General features: G+C 40.1%; 1 protein-coding gene across 1 annotated transcript in view; it reads right to left on the bottom strand.

Annotated features, from left to right (window-relative positions):
* LOC121369725 (gamma-aminobutyric acid type B receptor subunit 1-like) overlaps positions 1-24,929 on the bottom strand; it is a 51,576-nt gene that overhangs the window by 1,426 nt on the left and 25,221 nt on the right. Inside the window, exons 7-13 of the mRNA XM_041494778.1 lie at positions 16,909-16,986; positions 15,617-15,767; positions 13,950-14,067; positions 12,956-13,063; positions 11,277-11,399; positions 10,646-10,789; positions 9,900-10,088 (exon numbers count right to left, since the gene is read on the bottom strand). Of these exons, the coding sequence (XP_041350712.1) occupies positions 9,900-10,088; positions 10,646-10,789; positions 11,277-11,399; positions 12,956-13,063; positions 13,950-14,067; positions 15,617-15,767; positions 16,909-16,986 (911 nt within the window). The remainder of the gene's footprint in view (positions 1-9,899; positions 10,089-10,645; positions 10,790-11,276; positions 11,400-12,955; positions 13,064-13,949; positions 14,068-15,616; positions 15,768-16,908; positions 16,987-24,929) is intronic.

Raw genomic sequence — 24,929 nt, 5'->3', positions numbered from 1 at the left:
TAAAAAGCTTTTGATATGGTATGGCGTCAAGGTCTACTAAATAAATTACAGAGTAACGGTATTAAAGGTACTATGTTTAATTTTATCAACAATTTCATCCATAATAGATCAATCTCAGTTAGAGTGAACGGTCACTATTCAGATAGAACTGGAATAATTAATGGCATACCACAAGGTTCGGTCCTCTCACCAACCTTATTCAACGTTTTTATTAATGACATAACTAAAGCACTTTATGCTAAAGGAAAAACAAAACGACCACGCCATTAAACACAGCACTATTTGCCGATGATTGCGCCACTAATTTATTTCACCTAATGCAAGCTGATATGAATAGACTTAATAAATGGGCCCTGGACTGGGACATTAAACTATCGGAAACTAAAAGTGTCTATATGCTTTTTAATAAAGTCAATAAACTAGATAATCACCAACTTAAATCAGGTGACAAAATAATTCCAAGAGTCAAAAAATTTAAATTTCTAGGTGTAACTTTTGACTCAAAACTAACCTTTAGTGACCAGATCAATGACTTAGTCAAGAACTAAAAAAATACTCTAAACTTGTTAAAAACCATCTCAGGTACCAGTTGGGGAGCGCAAACAGAGGCAATGCTTATGGTTTACAAAGCATGCATACTCTCCAGAATAGATTATGGAGCCCAAGCCTACAGTTGCGCCGCCCCAAAACTGTTACATAAATTAGATGTTATTCAAAACCAAGCTCTTAGAATCATAGCTAGAGTTCCATCAAATACCAGCAGACAGAGTTTAGAAGTTGAGTTTAACATTATGCCACTGAAATATCGTCGCAATCTTCAACATCTTAATTATCATCTAAAAATCCACTCTCTTAAACTAGATCACCCAGTTCAGGAACTCACTCCTATCATAGCTAAACCAGGACTGGTATTCAAAACCAATCAAAATCTTAATGATTCTTTCGCCACTAAAGCTAGTAAAATAGAAATAGAAGTAGGTATAGATAACACGCCAGTGGCACTATACCATATCAATCAGCTAGTCGAGTGCCACACACCATATCTAATTAAACAAGCTACGGATTCAACTCCATTTCCACCATTTAAGAAAATCCTTTTCGAAGCCGCAGCCAACGAAAATTACCCTGAGCACATCCATATCTACACGGATGACTCTAAAACCCCAGATAACGGAAAGGTTGGCTTCGCAGTAGTTGAAGAAAAAATATCTAAACATTCTAAACTAGTTAAATACTCTAGGCTGTCAGATAATCTATCAGTATATACAGCGGAACTGACAGCCATAAAAGAAGCTCTCATTTGGATTAAAACTCAAAAATACTCAAAAAGCATTATCTTTTTCAGATAGCCTCAGCGCTATCCAATCACTTCAAACTAATAAATCTACTAGACCCGATATCATGGCAGCTATCCACAGTATACTCCACGAACTAAACCAGCTTAACCTAACAGTAGTCTTTGAATGGGTCCCAGCTCATGTAGGGATAATTGGCAATGAAGTAGCTGACTACGGAGCCAAAACCGTACTTTCAAGCACTAGCAAAATTACAACACTACCATTAGGAATCACAGAACTCATGTCACAAGCAAGAAAACACTACACCAATAAATGGAGGGAAAACTGGGATCAGACACCTAATACATGGTACTATAATATCAAGCCTAAAGTAAACTCTATAAGACCTAAACATACAAACTCTCAAGTGGATAAAACTATCACTAAACTTCGTATAGGCAAATCAATGCAACTAAGCAGCTCTTCTTTCTTAACCAAAAATAAAAATACAGATTGTGTGTGTGGTACCCCAGAAGATATGAAACACTATCTCCTGGACTGCACACTACACCACAGTCACAGACAAGTAATGTTAGAATCACTAATCGAAGCCACCCATAAACCCATAATCACCTCTAACTTACTACTTAACCCAGATAAACACCATAAACAGAAAATCTTTAAAGCAGTCTATCAATTCGTCCAGTCCACCAAACCTAAACTCTAAATGTCACGTACAACGCGCCCCATCAACGTTCAACCGACGCAGCCCCCAACTCGGCTGATCGCAGGTGAGATGGGGGACACGTAACATACTACTGGGCTCCTGACCCCCTGGTGCAAATATTTAGCAATACCCAACGCCCACACACCGCCCGCCTGTACGTCCTTTGGAAGGAAAAACGCCCATAAGCACTCGACCGACCATGCACTCCAACCCGAAAGACCAACAGCGGGATGGCAAAAGGCAACAGCATGGATAAGCGTTACCGACAAATAAACTACAGTCATTGTTAACCTCGTTGCGCCTGTGACTCCCCGGAAGGAGAAGCGATCATATGCACTCGAACTTACCACGCACTCCATACCCGGGGAGAGAACGGTGCAATGATTAACAATACCGAACTAGCCAACACCCCTTGCCTGTACGCCGCCCGGATGGATAAGCGACCATAAGCTCTCGACCAGGACCATGCAATCCACCCCCGGGAGTCAAACGGCAGGGGGTAAAGGCACGTTAGTATAAATTAGTTAAGTTAAAATTAGATAACTTTTTTTCCTTTTCGTGACTGGCAATTGGTATATCACTAATCAACAACGCCAGGTAATTAACCAAGATAGGGAACCGTTAACCTTTTCATTCCAGTACTCCTATTGGTCCAAACCAGCCAATCACGGATCGAGACCATCACCTGCACATGACTGTAAATAAACTGCACGAATTTACTTTTGCACTCGCACCATGTATTACCAATGATAAATACAATACCAGCTACATAAGATGAGTCAACTAGGGTTTCAGATGCAGAGAAAGATAAGAAAACCGATAAACCAACTACCCAGACAACCAGACAACCCCCCAAGTAAGCTTACTTAATAAGATATTAATAAGATATTATTGTCTGATACCAATAACAAATCACACAGTAATAATAATTCTTCAGGGGGCGGGAATCAAAAACTTTTTTCTAGTTCAGGTACTACTCCCTCCTACTAACAACTGTAAAATTGGTGTGCAAGTGTACGATTGGTGATGAATGCTATTTGTAACTACTAACAGTTGACTCCTGAGAGTAATCATTGTTTTATTCATTGGTAATAAAATTAAGTATGCCAAGCAATAGCCTTTTCAACCAATACCTACACTATAAGGGTAAAACCCTTCAAATTAGATAGCTAGGCTAGTATAACTCCACTTCTGTCATTGTATTCAATGCTATACAAAAAACAGAGGGGGAGGGGTGGTCCTGATTGACCATTAAGATTCACTAGAATAGGGACTTAGGACAATAGGTACAACCTTAACATGAAACTAGGATTCACAAACAGACAGCACGCAGGGTGCATTGACTAATGATAACAATGCACCCGCCTCCATTTAATGGCCCAGCACGTACTCTAATAAGGAACCGGACAAAAGAATACCGGTTCCGAGTACACAACTGCACTGCACCCAGGGGAAGCTAAACAAAATAATACCAGCCTCCCCTACCTAAACCCCAAATACTTGCTGCTGGTAGTCTAACTTGGTACTTGGTGACATTGACGAGGAGGACGCCGTGGATATCACCCCAAAACAACACCTTTACAAATCCCCCGGAACAACAAGCCTTGCCTACCGATGTCAACACAATTACACGAGTCTCCCCTGGGTTGTCATGCCACGACCAGAAGAGGTCAGACCCTTTCTAAAGGGCCCTATGGGCAACCTAGGGAGACACCACATCTTAGAGGAACGAGCTACTCTTGATTCACTAATGTCAAAACCTATACTAGCTCTGCCAAATACTTTTTGACCGACCGTTCAAAATTGCGCCAAATTTCCTCAATCAAAAATACGCACCTATTCTCTTTGGTATATAATTGCTCCATTCAAAATTCCATAGCACCCCCCCCCCCCCCCCCCCCCCCGCCTGCTACCGACTTGGTCGGGCTGCTGGTGCTCTCTTGCACCTGCCAGTGCAGGCGGTCCCTCCTCTCCCCCTTTCCTGTCATGGACGGCCGGCTCTTGTACCCATGACAGGCGTGCGCTACAACAGCTTGTTCTGAATGTGCACGTAAAACCCTATGACATGGCATGACAAGAGGAGAGATTTCTGTCATGGACGGAGAAGCCGGCCAAGGCCGGAACCTGTGCCCAGGACAGACGTGCGCTAAAACAGCTTGCTCTGAATGTTCACGTTAAACCCTATTGGATTGGATTAGAGAACATTACATAAGTCCGAAGTGAGAGAGACTTACCTGAAAAGGGGTTATCTGGGTTATACATAACCATGAGTAGATATTATATTTTCTTGTCTACGCGGTGTTGACAGTAAGTTGTTAGTCAATGTAAGTAATTTAGGTGGTAAAATTATCTGTACAGTTAGTGTATTTGTATAACGGAATGATAGAATATATCTTTATAGAGTTTGTATAAAATTATGATAAGGGATATATTACTGCAGTGACCATCAAGGGGGCGGGGCGTCGGATGGCTGTTTAGAGGTGTATGGAGGACATCGGTCCACATTGTGTAGATGGTTGGTAGGGTTGGTCGTGACGGATGAGAATTTAACGTCGTCTGAGTGGATGACAGCTTCAACGTCGTCGTGGCGGATGACAATTTAACGTCGTCGTAGTGGATAACAGCTTAACGTCGTCATGGCAGATGACAACTTAATGTCGTCGTAGTGGATGACAAGCTTTAACGTCGTCGTGGCGGACGACAACTTAACGTCATCGTAGTGGATGGTAGTTTCAACGTCGTCATAACTTGACGTTGTTAGATGACAACACAACCTCGTCGTGAATGATTTGGACAACACTGTGTTTAATATAAGATTGTGAACTGTGAAACAATATATGTGAGTTAGGAAGATATATTGTGTATATGTGCACTTTTTTGTATTATTTTGTATAGTATTAGTGTATATATGTATTTTGAGATATGAATGAACGCGAATGAATGAATGCGGTTGAATGGACTAACTGTATGCTTGTGTGGATGTGGTATGTATATGTGGGGTTATGTGCTATGTTTAGTTTAATAAAAATGTATGTTTAAAATGGTTTGCTTCTTGGTTGTCTTTTTAGCTACCAAGTTGTGACACTGATAGACAAATACCCAGTAACCTATAAATCTATACGCACACATCTACACATATATACACACATGTGCACATCTATACACACGTGCACATCTACACACATGTACACATCTATACATACATGTACACATCTATACACACACACACACATGTACAGAACTATATACACACATACATACACATACGTACACATGTACACACACACACATCTACACATCTATACGCACATGTATACATCTATACGCACATGTACACATCTATACACACATCTATACACACATGTGCACATGTACACACACATGTACACATCTATACATACATGTACACATCTATACATACACAGACACACATGTACAGAACTATATACACACATGCACATACATACACACACATGTACACATCTATATGCACATGTACACATCTATACACACATGCATACATCTATACACACATGTACACATCTACACACACACACACACACACACACACACACACACACACATCTATACGCACATGTACACATCTATACAATTGGCAATTTGAACACAGATATCGTAAATAAAGCATTCACAAACATAAAAACTGTTGATTGAGTTTCTTTCAGACAGAAACGTATTATAATCATACTCATGTAGTGGTATTGCTGGTCCATTAATTACGTGGAGAAATAAACAAACGCCCAATCATCTACTACTGACTATATATTCTTCCAATAAGTTCTGCAAACCTCTGTGCTGAAAACGTCTATAAATATATCGGTCCCATATGAGGTCTCTGATCATTATCCCGTGACATTGACCTTTATGAGTGATAGATTCTTAATTGGTGATAAACAGTGGCATAGAACAACACTGAAATGACAAAAGGCTACATCATTTGAAGTACAAATGTATGCATCAGAGGTAGATAAAATCCTTGAAACCACATTGCCAAGCTGCTATGTACATTCCTAAAGGACAGTATAAGACGTACCTAAAACCATACTGGAAAGTTAGTAATTTGAATTTTTATCCTTACCAAATTAATCGAAGCGACAATGCAAATATGCAGGTCGACCACGCGATCCCTCAGACGAATCATATGTAAAATATAAAAAGGCTAAATGTGATTTTAGAAGAGAAAATAAAAGCTGAAAGACGTTGGAACAAAGAAAAATATGTTGAAATAAGTAAAGGATGTGAAATGGGCATAGCAGAGTTTTATGAAACCGTAACGAAACAGAGAAGAACAGATAATAGAATGGGTACACACTGCATAAAGTATAAAGAAAGCCATATGAAGAATGTGAAGATTGGGCAAATTACTATCAAGACTTGTTATCTCCCCTGCAAAGATCTTACTTTAACCAGACCTTTGAACGCGAGGTTGACGCTAAGGTTCGTGACATTAGCGATGAGGTGCTTCCTAATAATGACCCGATCCTAAAACATGACATCACCTAACACGAAGTAACCAAGATAGTAAACCAACTTTACGTTAACAAAGCGCCTGGTCCAGATCTTATAAGAAATGAACATACAAAATATGCAAATGTGATACTACGCAAACACTTAACCCACTTGTTCAATATGATAATATGGACATGTTATTCTCCTGAGATGTTGAGAACAGGAACTATAATTCCTATATATAAAGGACATAGTGAGACAGAACAGACCCATCGAACTATCGGGGTATAACTTTAACTTCTGCAATTGGGAAAATATTCGAACGTATTCTCCAAGATAGAATTACTAGTCGTGAGAACATGTGTGAACACGATTTTCCACATGTCCTACAGTGTGGGTTCAGGAAGGACCATGGAGCTATTAGTGCATCCCATATAATACAAGAAGTAATATCGTATTACACAGACAGACACGACTATGGCAGAATGGGCTTCTACTCAAGTTATTTGAACTAGGTGTAAAAGGTCGATGCTGGCATATCATCTGTCAGTCATACCGTAAGTCGCATGCATCCGTGCGTTACAAAGGAGAAACCAGTAACCTGTTCCAAGTAAGACAAGGTGTGGGGCAGGGTCGTGTACTATCAGCATGGATGTTTGTTCTTTATATAAATGATCCCATCTAACGTCTTGGCGATGTAAGATGTGGTCTTAGAATTGGAAGTCAACATATCCCTACAGTTCTTCTGGCAACTCTCCTCAGTTCTTCATATAGACTGAAACGATCTCTTAGTGTTGTACACCAGTATGCGTGTGAGTGGAGGTTGACATATAATTCCAAATTATGGAGATAACCAGCTGGATATCAAATATAATATATGCAGGTGGGGTGCTATGTACTATAACAAATAGTGATATAATTAATCATGCCTGTGCAAGTGCCAGATGCAGTATTAATTCTTTAAAGGATATTGGATTGAAAGCATTTTATGGGTGTGAACTCTGGAGTAATTTAAGTGCAAATGACATAAATGAACTGGAAAATACTCCAACATTATTTCGCACGACTTGTGCACAATCTCCATAAAAGATCACTATCATTAATGACTATTCAAACTCTTGGTCTCTTGTCAATGGGAGGAACTATTAATAAGATAAAAGAGGAAATAAAAGATCATTCAATCATTCATTTATTCATCTATACACACACTCATGTACATATCTACACACACACACACACACACACACACACACACACACACACACACACACAAAACTGTACACACCCACACCAATAATATATATATATATATATATATATATATATATATATATATATACTCTTCAAAAAAAGAAACGCAAAAGGGTACAAATGGGTTATAACTCCGATTTTATGTTTCCTACCGGTTCATGCTTTGTGAATATAATGTCATTGCATGTCCCAAACACATTCCCACGGTTACATTCGATAAAACGCAGCTACTGTACAATAAAGTTCCAAAATGTGAATATTCGCAAAAACGCAGCCACGTGCAAACCATGTCACCACTGCACGTGCGTTGTCTGCACGTGCAACATGAACACCGACAGTATAAAGTGCAGGGTGTTCGCTTGCCTGGCCTCTGTATCTGGCCGACAGTTGACAATCCAGGACATGCCACGTCTCAGTGAACCGCAGAGAAACAATGCCATCGGCCGACTAGACGCAGGCGAATCCAGAACGGCCGTTGCCAGGGCATTCCATGTGTCCCCAAGCACCATCTCCAGACTGTGGGACCGTTACCAGCAACATGGATCAACACGTGACCTCCCTAGATCCGGTCGACCACGGGTCACTACCCCCGGGCAGGACCGCTACATCCGGGTACGCCACCTTCGGGAACGATTGACTTCTGCCACCTCCACAGCCGCAGCAATACCAGGTTTGCGCAGGATATCCGACCAGACCGTACGGAACCGCCTACGTGAGGTAGGAATTCGTGCCAGACGTCCAGTTCGAGGTGTCATCTTAACACCACAACACCGTCGACTCCGACTGCAGTGGTGCCAGATTCATCGACAATGGCCTCAACTGCGATGGAGACAGGTGTGGTTCAGTGACGAGTCCCGATTTCTGCTCCGACGTCATGATGGAAGATGTCGCGTGTATAGGGGTCGTGATGAACGTTGTGCGGCAAACTGCGTGCAGGAAGTGGACAGATTCGGCGAGGGTAGTGTCATGGTGTGGGCAGCCATCTCACACACTGGCAGAACTGACCTGGTCCACGTGCAGGGCAACCTGAATGCACAGGGCTACATTGACCAGATCCACCGGCCACACATCGTTCCAGTTATGGCCAACGCCAACGCAGTGTTCCAACATGACAACGCCAGGCCTCACACAGCACGTCTCACAACGGCTTTCCTACAGAACAACAACATTAATGTCCTTCCTTGGCCATCGACATCACCGGATTTGAACCCAATTGAGCATCTATGGGACGAGTTGGACCGACGCCTCCGACAGCGACAACCACAGCCCCAGACCCTGCCCGAGCTGGCAGCAGCCTTGCAGGCCGAGTGGGCCACCATCCCCCGGGACGTCATCCGTACTCTGGTTGCTTCAATGGGCAGGCGGTGCCAGGCAGTTGTCAACACACGCGGAGGCCACACCCGGTATTGACTCCAGATGACCTTGACCTTGGTGGTGTGTCCTATCACTTACTCACAATGGACTAGAGTGAATTGTGAACAATCCTGCAACATTTGGTAATTATCGGACTCACCATTCAATAATTAAATCAATTCTCCAAATGTTACGACAATGTGGTTTTGCGTTTCTTCTTTTGAAGAGTATATGTATATACACATATACACACATATATACATATACACACATATATGCATATACGCACACATATACATATGTAAATATATAATACCTACTATAGTCAGATGCAGATCAAGAGAATATTATTTGGGGGGGGGGGGGGGGGGGGGGACTAATTGTAAAATGGTACATGAACCAACTCGTCAAAAGGACATCCCATTGAAAACAAAAAGAAGGAAAAGAAGACATACTTGAATATTTTGTTGATCGTGTAGATCGAAATTAAATAAATTAAGTTAAGTAAAGTAAATTCCATTCAAATAACTGCATGTTAAATTGGCATACATAAATAGCACCAAATATGAACACGTCAAATGTGGCAGCTATTTTTGTGATAAAAATATTTGGTATTTTTTATGTTGTTGCATTATTATATACTAGCAATATTTATAGACAAATATTTCTTACAACTAAGTACTGTTTTTGTCTCTACATTATAGAATAATTTATACATTAAAGAGAATTAACTCTGTTGTGAAACCTTAAAAGACGTGATATTCTTAACCTAATACTGATGGTATTTGCCTGAGTTGGGTGGGTACGTGAATCATACATACTTTTGGCATGATAATAAGACATTGCGTGACGGTGGTTGCCAAAATTATGATGCAAGACGTGATGCCGTAGTAAAGGTCGTAGTCAGCTTTGAGAGTCAAAGACACCATGACTCCGAGGAAACTGAGAACTACGATGTTGTAGATGCAAACACCAATCATCTTCGAGTCGTTCAGACCATCAACTTTTACCTGGATGTGTAACAAAACTACAGTCAAAATGTTTGTAAATCACCTCCATGTATCACCGTATGGTGAGCTGACTGTAAATAAAGTTCTTTTTACTTTCTATTAATCAAGGCTGCTTATGATGGGACCATGTTTTCTCTCGTATTCAACACAGTACAAGTTTAAGGACAACTTATGCAGATCATTGTTAAACTATTAATATATGACATTTTCAAGTATGGCTCTTTAATGTAAGCTACGAAGGCAGAAACTCTTCCGTTCCCAACCCTCTTCATGCTACTATTCACATTTCAAAGCTATGTTTCGTCCTTCGATACCACACTATTTTATTATTTCCTCTTTTTGTAACAGATTTGTTTTTACGAGACTGATAAAATACTTAAAGCGACTATATGAAATATTTATTTTGAATACAAATGTCCGAACCTAAATAATGAATACGAAATATCAGTTAAAAGTTAATAATCTAACTGATTACTAATTGCTAATTTGTATTTTTTTCATGAATAAAAACAACAACGTAGCTTTAATAACAAATGAGTGAGTAAAATGCTGCATACCTTCCGTGTTTGGAGTGCCAGGAATACCCCAAACAACAGAATGATACCCTGGACTGTAAGTAGGCAGCCCAGGAAATAGATATGCATGTGAGAGTTGCAGTTTGTGGTGCTTCCATGAATTTCGATATCATCAATGACGTTGATCTACATAATAAGTAAAACACAATACTCTTTTGAAACGAGACTCTTAGAAACTTCAGTGAATGAAATAAAATTCATATTTGATAGAAAAGATCAACTATTCTCTATTTACCATTGACCGTAACCTATTAAACAGAAATCTGAAGGCTCGTTAGGTTCGCCTAACACGTCAAACATTAATACTCCTGAGATGGCATTGGTATTGTTAAATGAAACATCAACTAAAACTAAACTGTAATGAGTGAACAGAAGAAGAAAAAACCCATCTTTGGCAGAAGACATGAATTAAACATCTCTATTTACCATTAACATTGTCTTACCCAGTTACTGGAGTCTAAACCTGATGCATCACCCAAGACGACAAATACTCTTGAGGCGGCGATGACAATATATCAACTAAAATCAAAATGTAAACCGCAAGACAAATGAATGTATGTTAATGTGCCCTGTGATTATCATTTTATTTGTGTCAAAAAGTGTGCTATTTTACCTTTACAGGCAACTGTTGTACGACAATCTGGAATGGGTCGATCACAAACCAGACAATGATGATGGAAAGGTTGATGGTTACAAGACCACAGACCATTAGCAGCAGCTGTTTATCTTTGACAACCTGAAACAAAATGTTTGGTGCTTTGTTTGTTTCGTTTAAAAATATCACTGGCGCACATTGATTTATTAATCATGAGCTATTGGATTTCAAATATTTGGTAATTTTGACATATAGTCATAGAGGAAACCCGCTTCATTTTTAATTTTTCCATCGGTAGCAAGGGATCGTTTAAATGGGGGAGGGGGAGAAGAAGGGGCGAGACGTAGCCCCTGATGCACTGTCGGTCTAGGATCGATCCCCATTGGCGAGCCAATTTGGGATATTTATATATATGTCCCCTGCGCGTGCTGTAACCTCACCGTGGTGCAGGGGTGTAACATTCTCTTTGAGAATGGCCAATACAGCACAAATTGAAGTTTAGAGTAAAATTCAGTGTCCGTAAAATTCTGTGATATTTGTATTTGTATTTTTACACAGTCCTTTACACTGTGTTTTTATTTAAGTGTTGAATTTTTATATTGATGTTGATCATCACTTTGTTTTTCCCATTACCATAGTTTGACACCCAATAGCCGATGTATTTTTCGTGCTGGGGTGTCGTTAAACATTCATTCATTCATTCATTCATTCATGCTGGGTTTAGTGTCGAATTGCATATTACTTACAACCTATTGCTAAATTTGAAAATCCATTTGTGCTGTCATGTCTGTGGGCAAAGTGCATGCAAAAGATCCCTTGCTGTTTCCTCTAAAACGTCGTGTGAAAAATTACCAAATGTCGCTAAACAAAAGAAAAGTTTATCTTTAACTTTGATACAAAATATAAAAAGGTAAATACCCCCAAAGACTACATTCAGTAATTTAGTTTTTACTGGATATCCAGATAAGTCGTGGAGTTAACATCAGGATCTGTCCAATGCCAAGCAAATCGGTGCAGTACCTTCAAACTATTGTGACTTCACAATTAGTGTTTTTATAAAGAGTGCTAACATAGTGCTCATGAATCACGTCCAATTAGTTACGTTTGTAACTTGCTGACACTGAAGTGTTTCTCAGTACTTTGTTGACCCAAAAAAGCATTCATATGACGTTCACGTCCATAGCATTAGTTAAAGTTAAAGTTTGTTTTCTTTAACGACACCACTAGAGCACATGGATTTATTAATCATCGGCTAGTGGATGTCACACGTTTGATAATTTTGACATATAGTCCTAAAGAGAAAACCTGTTACATTTTCCCATCAGTAGCAAGGGATATTTTATATAATTGGGAACATTGGTCGCTACATATTTTAAATTTATATATTAGATATTTACGTGATTTTCGTCTTATCTTTGCTTACCACAATCAAACTACATAAAGTTAACAGCTGAATAACTATAATAACATTTTAGAGTGTAGTCTTGATAATGTTTGAAAATGTATAAACAGACCGACAGACAGAAGACAGAACATGGAGGACACCATACACAGAACGACTGAAAATATAAGTTGCTTCTTTCAGAGGGGGTGCGATGCAACATATCTGCTCTAAATATACGTATTTTATTTTATTGTATTTTGCTTTGCTTTGTTTATTACTTTTTTTTTCTCTTCTAGCTATGTACATATTTTACCTTTTTCTGCTTAGTGCCATGAGTGAATATCACATACACTCGCCATGTTTTAGCGAACAGTCCGCCAAATGCCAATGAGAACCCAACAGTCAGTGACACCAGTTTTGCCTGAGGAAATAAATAAATAAATAACAATAAAGAAGGAAAGCATCTTGGGAATGGCATAGCCAGCCTAAAAGCTACGCGTGTCTACAAGTTTTAAATAAAATACTTTGATTATATTTCAAAGTCTTTTGTGTCACAGCATTACAATTTTTGTACCTTTTTGTGTGAAAATAAACTCAAGTTTATGTGTAACCTGAAGAAAATCTACATCGCTGGCTGCTAGTGACTGACGCCAGACGCTGCTCCAATATAAACATTCTTTGCAGGAAGCTACTTGCTGTTTTGTTTCAAAATGTTTAATTCAAAGCGCTGGCTAGTTCCGAATGGGAGCGAATAATGGATAATTGAAAACTAAGAGGTAATTGGACGTTACAGGAAGTGTAAATACTATATTTATTTATGCAGTTAAACAATTACTGCTGTAAACAGATGTTTAAAAAAATGAGAAAACAACGACCTACCTGCAAACATCCGTCATGTGCACAACTCATTTCCTAGTGACTTGATAGCACTTCGAATTATCAGGTAGGGGTTATCAGATCACAGGAAGCATGGATGCATGGTAACACAAATTTAGGTTTAACTCACAGAAGATCTACGTCACTGACTGTTAATTACTAAATGACGTCAGCTGCTGTTGCAAAATAAACATTATTTGCAGGAAGCTACTTGTTTCTTTTTCTTTTTAAATCTCATGCGCAGAATTGATTTCCTATTGATCTGATATCACGTAGCAACACCAAGGTTATCAAACTAGCAACGGATGTGGTAGAAGGCAGTCACATAATAGCACTTTGAGTTATCAGGCAGGAGTTATTGGGTCACAGTAGGCATGCTTGCATGATAAACACATACACACAGAACATAAACAATGACATAAACCGATCACCTGGCAGAACGCCGTAAACGTTGACGTAGCATTGCTTTCCCAAAGGACAGTGCCGTAGAGTACCAGACATCCAACCAAGGTGACGTTGTTGAGGTTAGGTGAGGACATCTTCACGATCCTGGGCACAATTAATAAATAAGATAACAAAACCTTAAAACATGATGAACAGAAGTTTAACCCAGCGTCAGTTAAATCCAACGCCGGTGGAAACAGTGGCACGCTATACCTTTTCTATATCGCTGTATTTTTGGCGAGGTGCAGACGCGACTTCTAGAAATCGCTCCGCTCATAATATTGGAAATATTGCTACTGATAACCATAGAATCGATTTATTTTTTTCACCCGCCCATTTTTCACGTTTTTCGCATGCACATACAGAAAAAGGTCAACATTGCCAATTGCCAAAATAAAAGAGAAGAAAAGTTCAATTTCTATTGTTTAACGACACCACTAGAGCACACTGATTTTGATATAATTTCAAATGAACCACATGCCCGAAGATCACTGAGAGATATATCTACTGTGTAAATAAATGCTTCTATTTCACCTCTACATAAATGTAGTTTGTACAGGAAGGTCCAGTTATGCAGGCCTCTTACGCAGTGTTTACACGGAGTTTACGTTTGACTACAAGTATAACATTATCACTATAGGAGTAAGACGAAATACAAAATAAAATGAAAAGACACACAATTAAAATCAGTATGGCGCGCTCGACTTGATCCACCTAGTACTAACTAAACACTCAGAAACTCCAACCAGATCTACTGCTGGAGGTGTATGCGTCGCAGGATCGAACCGCATCGGCGGATTGATTCAACTGATTGTTTTTTCTCGTTCCAACCAGTTAACCACAACTGCGCAAAGACCGTAGTATGTACTTTCCTATCAGTGGAAAAGTGAATATAAAAAATCCCTTTCGGCATTAGGAAATATGTAGCGGGTTTCCTCTGATAACTAGGTGTCAGAATTATCAAACGCTTGACATCCAATAGCTGATGATTAATAAATGAATGTGCTCTAGTGGTGTCGATAAAATGTTTCCAAGCAGATATAAGTTCAGCCTGCTGTTTTTCGCTAAATGTTTTAAACTATTTTGACTTGATTCTCACAGCGGTCATTCGGGTTAACGTGTAGCGTATGAACCAGTCTAGCAAGCGTTAGCGACAAACGGCTGGTTGAACTTAAACCACAGGCGCGTGTGCAGGAAGTTTTGCAGGTTGGAGTCAAGACTGTAGCGACCGACGTTTATAGTGGTGGTGGTAGTGGTGGTGTGCGCGCGTGTGTTGGGGGATCGAGCCATGGTTCCACCAGAAAATATTTGAAGAAAAAACAAATGTCCTTAAGTAAAGGTCAGTTCATACCTCATGCACAACTGAATTTTATTTTGTGGGAAACTAAGAAGCGTTGAACGAACGCGCACTAAAATTTAATATGAACTGTGTTAAAATCATATTGAATTGACTGAAAAATCAGGATTAGGTTTGAACAGGAGGAGGACTTGGAGAGTCAACTACTCGCTGACTAGAGTCGGCGGTGAAGTATAAATCCGGCTTAAGGAGGGGTTTCGACCTCCGCAACCCTTCCACTGCACACGTGTCTAACCAGGACCTGCACGTCCTTGGGAATCTGCATCACACTAGAGTGAGGCATACGAAAACACGTACCTGCTTTTCCTGTATCCAATGTTGAATGCCAAGAACACACAGGTGAGTACAAATCCCATAGCAGACACACAGCAGATAGCGATGTACAAGGATAGGGAGAGCGCCTGTGTGATCCTTATCACTGTGACCGAATCCTTAGGAATATGTCCACCTGTGTCAACATAAAACATAGGACAACAGAGTCAGTCAGGCGTTCGCTGGAAGTGGAACTTCCTCTTTCTACAACAGCTCATAACAATGTAATTTCACTCACTGATTCTAGGCGTGGAAATATGTTTTTAGATATAGCGGTGGAAATATGTTTTTTACCTTTAAGGTGCACATTACTAACGGTATAAGCACATTTTCTAACTTTAAATTACACATTACTAACGGTATAACCACATTTTCGAACGTTAAATTACACATTACTAACGGTATAACCACATTTTCGAACTTTAAATTACACATTACTAACGGTATAACCACATTTTCGAACGTTAAATTACACATTACTAACGGTATAACCACATTTTCGAACTTTAAATTACACATTGCTAACGGTATAACCACATTTTCGAACTTTAAATTACACTGTCACATTACTAACTGTATAACAACATATTCTGCTTTAAATTACACTGTCATATTACTAATGTGTAATTTAAATGTTAAAAATGTGGTTAACCGTTATAATAAAAAATATATATTTCACCCTGCCTAGTAACTAGGGTCAATAACCTTTTCATTTTAACATAAAACTGTTTTACGCTCGTTATACGTGTAAGAGTCAAATACAGTGATATTCCATTATAATATTGACTGTTTATTTATTTATTTTATTTATTACAACAAACATTTTTCAGGGAGAAATGTCTGAACAATAATTAGAATTATACGAAAATGTTCAGGTTTTCCCTGCCAACACATTTTATTTCCCATTTGATTAAATAACCCTTTCATAGTTATATATTTTTAGCTAACATGATGAACATTAGAGATGCTATCATTTTCTCTGTTGGCAATTATTATTCTTTTCAGGAGTGGCTGCGGAATTGTGCCAGGGGTGCAACGCCAAAATAGGACATCTATGGTATTCGGAACTATATTAACGTATGATGCATATGGTTTCCATGTACTTTGAAGTTCAAGAAAAGGGTTGCGAACCCTCTCCTAGTATCCGTCCCTCCTTTTCGCTTTTAAAATTTGGTCATTACGATCAACGTTGTACTTAGTGTCCTCTAGCGATCCTCTGTTTATGTATTCTCCCTGACGGGGAGGGCTAGATGACACTCGAACTAGTGATGACTAACCTTTCCAAACAATTGGTGTCTCTGGCAACCACTCGATCTTATTTGAATAGTACAATCCCACCATTTCTTTTCGTCCACCTAAAAACAACGAATGAATGAATGAATGAATGAATGTTTAACGACACCCCAGCACAAAAAATACATCAGCTATTCGGTGTCAAACTATAGTAAATGCAAAACAATTGATGATCAATTAATTAATTAATGTTTAACGGCACTGCAGCACGAAAAATACATCAGCTATGGTAAATGCAACAAAGAAATGAGATGATCAACATCAATATAAAAATTCAACAGTTCAATTAAAACACAATGTAAAGAACTGTGCAGCAAATAAAATTATCACAGATATATAAAATTAAAATTTAGAATAAAAGTTCGTATCACGTAAAAATTGTAAAACTAATTCTGGATGGAATCGAAAGGATTCCATCACATTTCTCTCATCAAAAATATCTTTTCTAGTTTCTTTGAGGTGAGGACACTCCACCAAAATGTGGCGTACCGTCAGAGTACACTGACAGCACTCACACTGAGGTGGAGGATCCTTCTTCAAAATAAATGAATGGGTCAAATATGTATGACCGATGCGAGCACGACACAAGACTATTTCATCCTTCCTGCACTGTCTATAGGAGGACTGCCACTCTCCCAAGACTGGCTTGATAGAATGAAGCTTGTTCGCAACCACACTGTCCCAATCATGTTGCCAAGTCGAAAAGATAAATTCATTGATATTATGTTTAAAATCAGTATAAGGCACACCAACCCTGGCATGAGGCACAATCAAAGCAGACTTGGCAGCAGAATCTGCCTTTTTATTACCCCTGATACCAACATGGCTGGGCACCCAACAAAATACAACATCTTTATTGGCAATAGATAAAAAGACACACTTTCGTATCACGATTCCAATTAAGGGATGGTCCAGCTTCATATTGTGCAAAGCTTGGAGACACGAAAGTGAGTCGGTAAAATAATAAATCTGGATGCAATCGAATCCTTGATTTCTTCTAAGGCTTTAATGACTGCCCAAACTTCAGCACTAAAAGTCGATGCCGAGTCACATGGAAAAACATGGTGTCCGATGGAAAGACTGTAGCACAAGCCACAGAATTCCCATCCCGTGATCCATCTGTATACACAGGAATGTAATCACGGTACCTGTCTTGAATTTCCATGAACAATTGTTTATAAACCACAGCATCTGTACGATCTTTCTTCAGATGAGCAAGATGAAACACACTTTTAGGTGGTGTAATATATCAAGGTGGTAAAACAAAATATGAAGGACTTTCCAAAGTGTCTGATAAATCAATGTTGGAAAGCGACAAAAAGTGCTTATTGCGAAGACCAAATGTACGAATAGCATTAGGTCTTGCATAAAAAACTTCATATATTTGTTGTCAAACACCGCATCATGTGTAGGATGTTTTGGTAATGATTTGATCTTGGTATCATACTGCAGAGAAAGCTTTCCACGTCTAGCACCCAAACAAGGTTCATGTGCATCAACGTACAAGCTCTCTACATGAGATTTTCTAAATGCACCAAGACATAGCCTAAGTCCCTGGTTGTGTATAGGATCTAGCATCTGCAAGTAAGACTTGTGTGCCTACCCATACACAATGCATCCATAATCTAGTTTAGACCTCACAAGAGATCTATACAGACGGAGCATAACCTTTCGGTCTGCTCCCCATTCTGTATTACCAATAACTTTAAAAATATTGAGAGCTTTCAAGCCCTTCTTTTTAACATATTTGAGATGGGGCACAAAAGATAGCTTCCTGTCAAATATAACCCCCAGAAATTTAGTCTCCCCCACAACTGGAATTGTATTTTTGTCCAAAAACAACTGTGGATCTAAGTGGAGACCTCTTTTCTGGCAGATATGCATACAAACCGTTTTTGCCTTTGAGAATCGAAAACCATTGTCAGTTGCCCATTGATGAAGTTTATTCAAACAAAGCTGCAACTTACGTTCAATGATACTTATATTGGACGATCTATAGCAAATCTGAAAATCATCGACATATAACGAGAAATCCACACCAGGTGTTAAACACTGGGTGATTCAGTTAATTTTCACAGAAAATAAAGTTACAGACAGGATACTACCTTGAGGCACACCCATCTCCTGTGGGTGAATGTCAGACAAAGTTGACCCCACCCAGACTTTAAAAGATCTATCTTTTAAAAACTGAGAAATAAAAACAGGAAGTCGACCTCTAAGGCCCATGCCATGGAGGTCGTTTAAAATCCCATACTTCCACGTGGTATCGTAATCCTTCTCCAAATCGAAAAACACTGAAACCAAGTGCTGATTGTGGATGAAAGCTTCCCTACAAAACCTTTCAAATCAAACAAAATGATCAACTGTGCTACGTCTAGATCTGAACCCACATTGCACGTTAGTAAGCAATTGGTGGGATTCAAGATACCTAACAAGTCTACGATTTTAAAAACAACGAAGTCAAAACACCAGTGCATAACATATTCCTATTTGTGAATGCATGTGTCACGCATTTGTTTGTTTGTTTGTTGTGTGCACAATGTTACAAATCAATGTCTATTACTATTTACGTATTATATGAATGTTGTTTCTTTCATTATGTCACTGACATGTTCCATATATCTGCAAATGATCATTTCTTTTTGACAACGAATGATGATTTACCTCAAGTAACACACTGGAAACAACAATAACAACAAAACAACCTCTGCCCCACTCCCCCGAAAACCCCCATAAAAAAGAACGCATGTATACTTTAGAGAAATGAGGGTTTACCTGAAAATATACATTGCAAAAATGTTTATTCGTGAGAAGAATGTGTGTTTACGTTAAGTCACACATTGCAACAACTTTTTATTTGTGAGAGGAATGAGGGTATGCTCAACTAACATATTGGACATTTGTTTAGGATCATTTTAATTTACAGATTTAGGCTCATCAGTGAAGCCAACATGTCATTCCTGGATGACAGAACGTTGCACTTTATTGAAAACGTCATCACCAGTGGAACTGGTAACGTGAAAACAGTTTTCTTAATTGTTTTCTGATAAAATATTTTATCAAAATCTCCTCGTCAGATGACAAGATATATGAAACGTCGTTGTGAAACCTTTTTTTGGTCCCATCTGAAGATTTGTTTGTCCCCAATCTTACCACCGAGTTCAATACGCGGACATAATGCTGCGGTGAACGAATAGACAATCACGTCAAAATAAGTCACACATTTGGTTCTGACTACAGTCCCAAGAAAAACAAATGCAAATTGTATTAAATTAATATTTAGTTTTGACTTTTGTAAACAAAAGAAAAGCTGTTTGTTCTTGAGCTTGGCGCAACCAGCTGTTTGATAAGGTCACGTCTCCCTGACCTTCCGTTTGTTTCCGGGCCAAAGGAGTATGTTATTAGAAGCCATTGCTGTAATTATGCCCAAACTCAACCGGCAGGATTCTATCATCCAGGATTACAGGACGGAATTCACACCTAACACAGTGGCCAGAAAGGGATTTGTGATGCTAAAGGTTTACCCATTTCACTGGAATTCCCACGAGCATGTTTCACTCCTAGCCTTATTACATTTCCTTTGTTAAGTTAAATGTTGTTACCCCTGCGCGTGCTGTAACCTCACCGTGGTGCAGGGGTGTAACATTCTCTTTGAGAATGGCCAATACAGCACAAATCCTCGTGTTTTCTTCGCGATACAATTGAAAGTTTGAGTAAAAGTCAGTATCTATCTGTGATATTTGTATTTTTGCACAGTTCTTTACACTGTTTTTATTTAAATCTTGAATTTTTATATTGATGTTGATCATCACTTTATTTGTTTGCATTACCATAGTTTGACACCCAATAGCCGATGTATGTTTCGTGCTGGGGTGTCGTTAAACATTCATTCATTCATTAAACTTTGTTACAGTTTGGATGGCTATTTGTTTTAAATTATCTCCAAGGACATATGTGACATATACCACATGACCAATAATGGATTTGTCATTCTAACTCTATTTTCCAGTTTGTTAATTGTCACAAGTCAAGGTTGGTAATTATATATTTAGTTTAATTTGTTGTTGAGTATCTGTTTTGACAAGAGGCAAGTCTGTCTTTATTTTTACTCTGTGTGTAATATGTACATTTCACTGAAGCAAGGGAGTACTGATTAGGCATGGGCGTATGGGGACTCTTTGATTTAGGAGGGCTGGAGGGGTTGATTTGCCCGAAATTTTACCCAGATAAAAACTGCCCGAATTTCCCCCACTGTTTTGCCCGAATTTGGGGGGGGGGGGGGGGGCAATTGCTCCCCCTGCCCCCCGGGTCGTACACCCATGAAGACGGGTATGTTGCACGTGCGTATTGTTCGAGACATTCTTGCTGCATTGTTTCAAATATTAGCTAGCCAGTGGAAAACGAATTGGTTTAGTACAAGGCATGCACAATAGAGGAGAGGACAGTACACAAGTTGAGACAGAGACAGAGACAGAGACAGAGAGAGAGAGAGAGAGAGAGAGAGAGAGAGAGAGAGAGAGAGAGAGAGAGAGAGAGAGAGAGAGAGAGAGAGATGAAAAGGAAAGAAAGAAATGTTTTATTTAACGACGCACTCAACACATTTTATTTACGGTTATATGGAGTCAGACATATGGTTAAGGACCACACAGATCTTGAGAGAAAACCCGCTGTCGCCACTACATAGGCTACTCTTTCCGATTAGCAACAAGGGATCTTTTATTTGCGCTTCCCACAGGCAGGATAGCACAAACCATGGCCTTTGTTGAACCAGTTATGGATCACTGGTCGGTGCAAGTGGTTTACACCTACCCATTGAGCCTTGCGGAGCACTCACTTAGGGTTTGGAGTCGGTATCTGGATTAAAAATCCCATACCTCGACTGGGATCCGAACCCAGTACCTACCAGCCTGTAGAACGATGGTCTACCACGACGCCACTGAGGCCGGTCTATATGAAAAGGGGTTATCTGGGTTGTACGTAATTGTGAGTAGATATATATTTTTTTGTGTACACGGTTTTAACATAAGTGTTTTTGTAAGTTATTTAGGTGGTGGAATTGTTTGTACAGTTGATGAATTTTTATATAACGAAATGTTAGCATATAATAGTATCTTTATACAGGTGGTATGAAATTATAATACGTGATATATTACTGCAGTGACTTAACGTTGTCGTAGTGGATGGCAACTTAACGTCGTCGTAGTGGATGACAACTTAACGTCGTCATAGGGGATGACAGCTTCAATGTCGTCATGGCAGATGACAAAATAACGTCGTGGTAGTGGATGATAACTTAACGTCGTCATAGTGGACGACAGCTTCAACGTCGTCGTGGCGGATGACAGCTTCAACGTCGTCATAGTGGATGACAACTTAACGTCGTCGTAGTGGATGACAGCTTCAACGTTGTCATGGTGGATGACAATTTGACGTAGTGTTAGATGACAACACAACCTCGTTGTGAATGTTTTAGACAACACTGTTTAATATAAGACTGAACTGCGAAACAATATATGTGGGTTGGGAGGATATAGTGTGTATATGTGTACATTTTGTATTATTGTATATATTATATACTAGCCGTCATTAATAACGCAATTTCCTTTTGTCAAAATAATATACGTTCCGGTTGGACTTCGTTGACGCTATTCGTCAATGTACATGGTACAGTGGTACACATTATTTCAGCAGCATGTAAAGGTCGACTTCCGGCCTGTTCCCAACATAAGGGGAACAACGCTAAAAACGCATTATCCGGTAAATCGCGCACACGCAACTACTTGGCGAAATAACACTTTGCACGTGCATTTCCTGATACCCGGGCACACTCAGAACACGCGGGTGGCAATGAGTATCTCACTCCTACACGATGCCTCGGTTGAACAACGCCGATCGGAATCAAGCCATTGGCTTGTTGAATGCCGGAAACTCGCAATTGCGGGTAGCACAACGGTTCCACGTGCACCCGTCAACCATTAATCGGCTCCTCAACCGATATCAGACGACAGGGACCGTCAATGACCGCCGTCGTTCGGGCACACCACGCGTAACGACCAATAGACAGGACCGGAACATACGGTTGCGGCACCTGCGCAATCGGTTTTTGACAGCCGCAAGCACTGCCAGGACTGAAGTGGGAACCAGGGGACGACTCATCAGCGCCCGAACTGTCCGGAGACGTCTTGCCGCAGCACGACTGTATTGCCACCGACCCTACCGTGGCCTTATCCTCGTGCACAGACATCGTCAAGCAAGACTCTTATGGGCCAGGAATGGTGGGCATTTGCGACCCAGGAGATGGCGAGATGTCATCTTCTCGGATGAATCGAGATTTAACGTGAGTGTCACGGACAGACGTCGTTGCATTTACCGCCGTCGTGGAGAACGTGTCGCGCAGGCCTGTGTTCTGGAGAGGGACCGCTACGGGGGCGGCGGAGTCATGGTTTGGGGCGCCATCAATGCTGACTTCCGGTCCGAACTCGTGGTGGTACAGGGAAACCTTAATGCGCAACACTACGTCGACAACATCCTGCGGCCGGTCCTCCTCCCATTGATGAGACGGCATGGCGGAAACAAGCTCGTCATCCAGCAAGACAACGCTCGGTCGCACACTGCCAGGCGTACACAGGCGTTTCTTCGTGCCCACCATGTCACTGTGTTGGACTGGCCAGCAGTTTCCCCGGACATGAACCCAATAGAGCACATGTGGGACGAGCTGGGACGTCGTGTTCAAAACCAACCGAATCCACCACAGAACTTCGCTGAGCTGCAGCAGGCATTGCAGCATCACTGGGCAGCCATCCCACGACGTGTGGTGAGGCGCCTGTGCATGTCCATGCCTAGGAGGCTGCAGGCGTGCATCGCAGCACATGGAGGTCACACGAAATACTGACCCCCATGACGTTGACATCGCCAGAGACGTTATGTGCGATTCACTGTTGGCGGCTGACAGTGCCAGTCAGATGGGCCAGTGGTTGGTCTCACTGGTGGTATCAGTTTCATTTTTGTGGGATCTCGTATAATAAAATAAACCATGATCATTTCCGAGATTGCGTTTTTATTGCCACCTAGTATAGTATTAGTGTATATATGTATTTTGAGAGGTATGAATGAACGCGAATGAATGGACTAACTGTATGCTTGTGTGTTTGTGGTATGTATACGTAAAGTTATGTGCTATGTTTAATTTAATAAAATGTGTTGCGTGTTGGTGGTCTTTTCAGCTATCAGGTCGTGACATTTATGGATGGTGAAAATTAAACATGCTGGGAAGAATTTTATGAAGCCAGTTTTTCTTAAACACAAGTGTTTAAGGCTCGTAATTGTATGTAGTTATACGCGTTTAGTTTGTTTTGTTTAATAACACCACTGGAGCACATTGATTAATTAATCATCGGCTATTGGATGTCAAACATTTGGTAATTCTGACTCGTTAGTCAACAGAGGAAACCCGCTACATTTTTTATAATGTAGCAAGGAATCTTTTATATGCACTTCCCACAGACAGGATAGCACATACTACGACCTTTAATATACCAGTCGTAGTGCACTGGCTGTAACAAGAAATAGCCCAATGGTCCCGTCGACAGGAGTCGATCCGAAACCGACCGCGCATTAAGCGAGCGCTTTACCACTGGGCTACGTCACGCCCCTTATACGCGTTTAAGACCGAAACAGCCTTTACAAATTTGTCCGCGTCGGCCATACATATTTGACACATGCATTCATTTTAAAGAAGGACCCTGCTCCTCAGTGTGTACACTGACTGTGCACCACATTTTTGTGGAGTGTGATCATCTGAAGCCGACGAGAAATGATATATTTGGCAAGAGAAATGTTTTGGAATCCTTTAAATTCCATCCCGAATTAATTGTAGTTTTTAGAACACTGACTTCTATACAAAGTTTTAAAATTGACTTACCTCGATTTTATGTATTGTATTATACTCCCCCCCCCCAACACACAGCTCCTTAAGCTCCAGTCTCACATACAATAATTATACCCC

The sequence above is a fragment of the Gigantopelta aegis genome, chromosome 4 (genome assembly GCF_016097555.1).
Source record: "Gigantopelta aegis isolate Gae_Host chromosome 4, Gae_host_genome, whole genome shotgun sequence".
NCBI classification, from domain to species: domain Eukaryota; kingdom Metazoa; phylum Mollusca; class Gastropoda; order Neomphalida; family Peltospiridae; genus Gigantopelta; species Gigantopelta aegis.
Note: the sequence above shows the minus strand (reverse complement) of the source record. Positions and strands in the feature narration are given on the sequence as shown.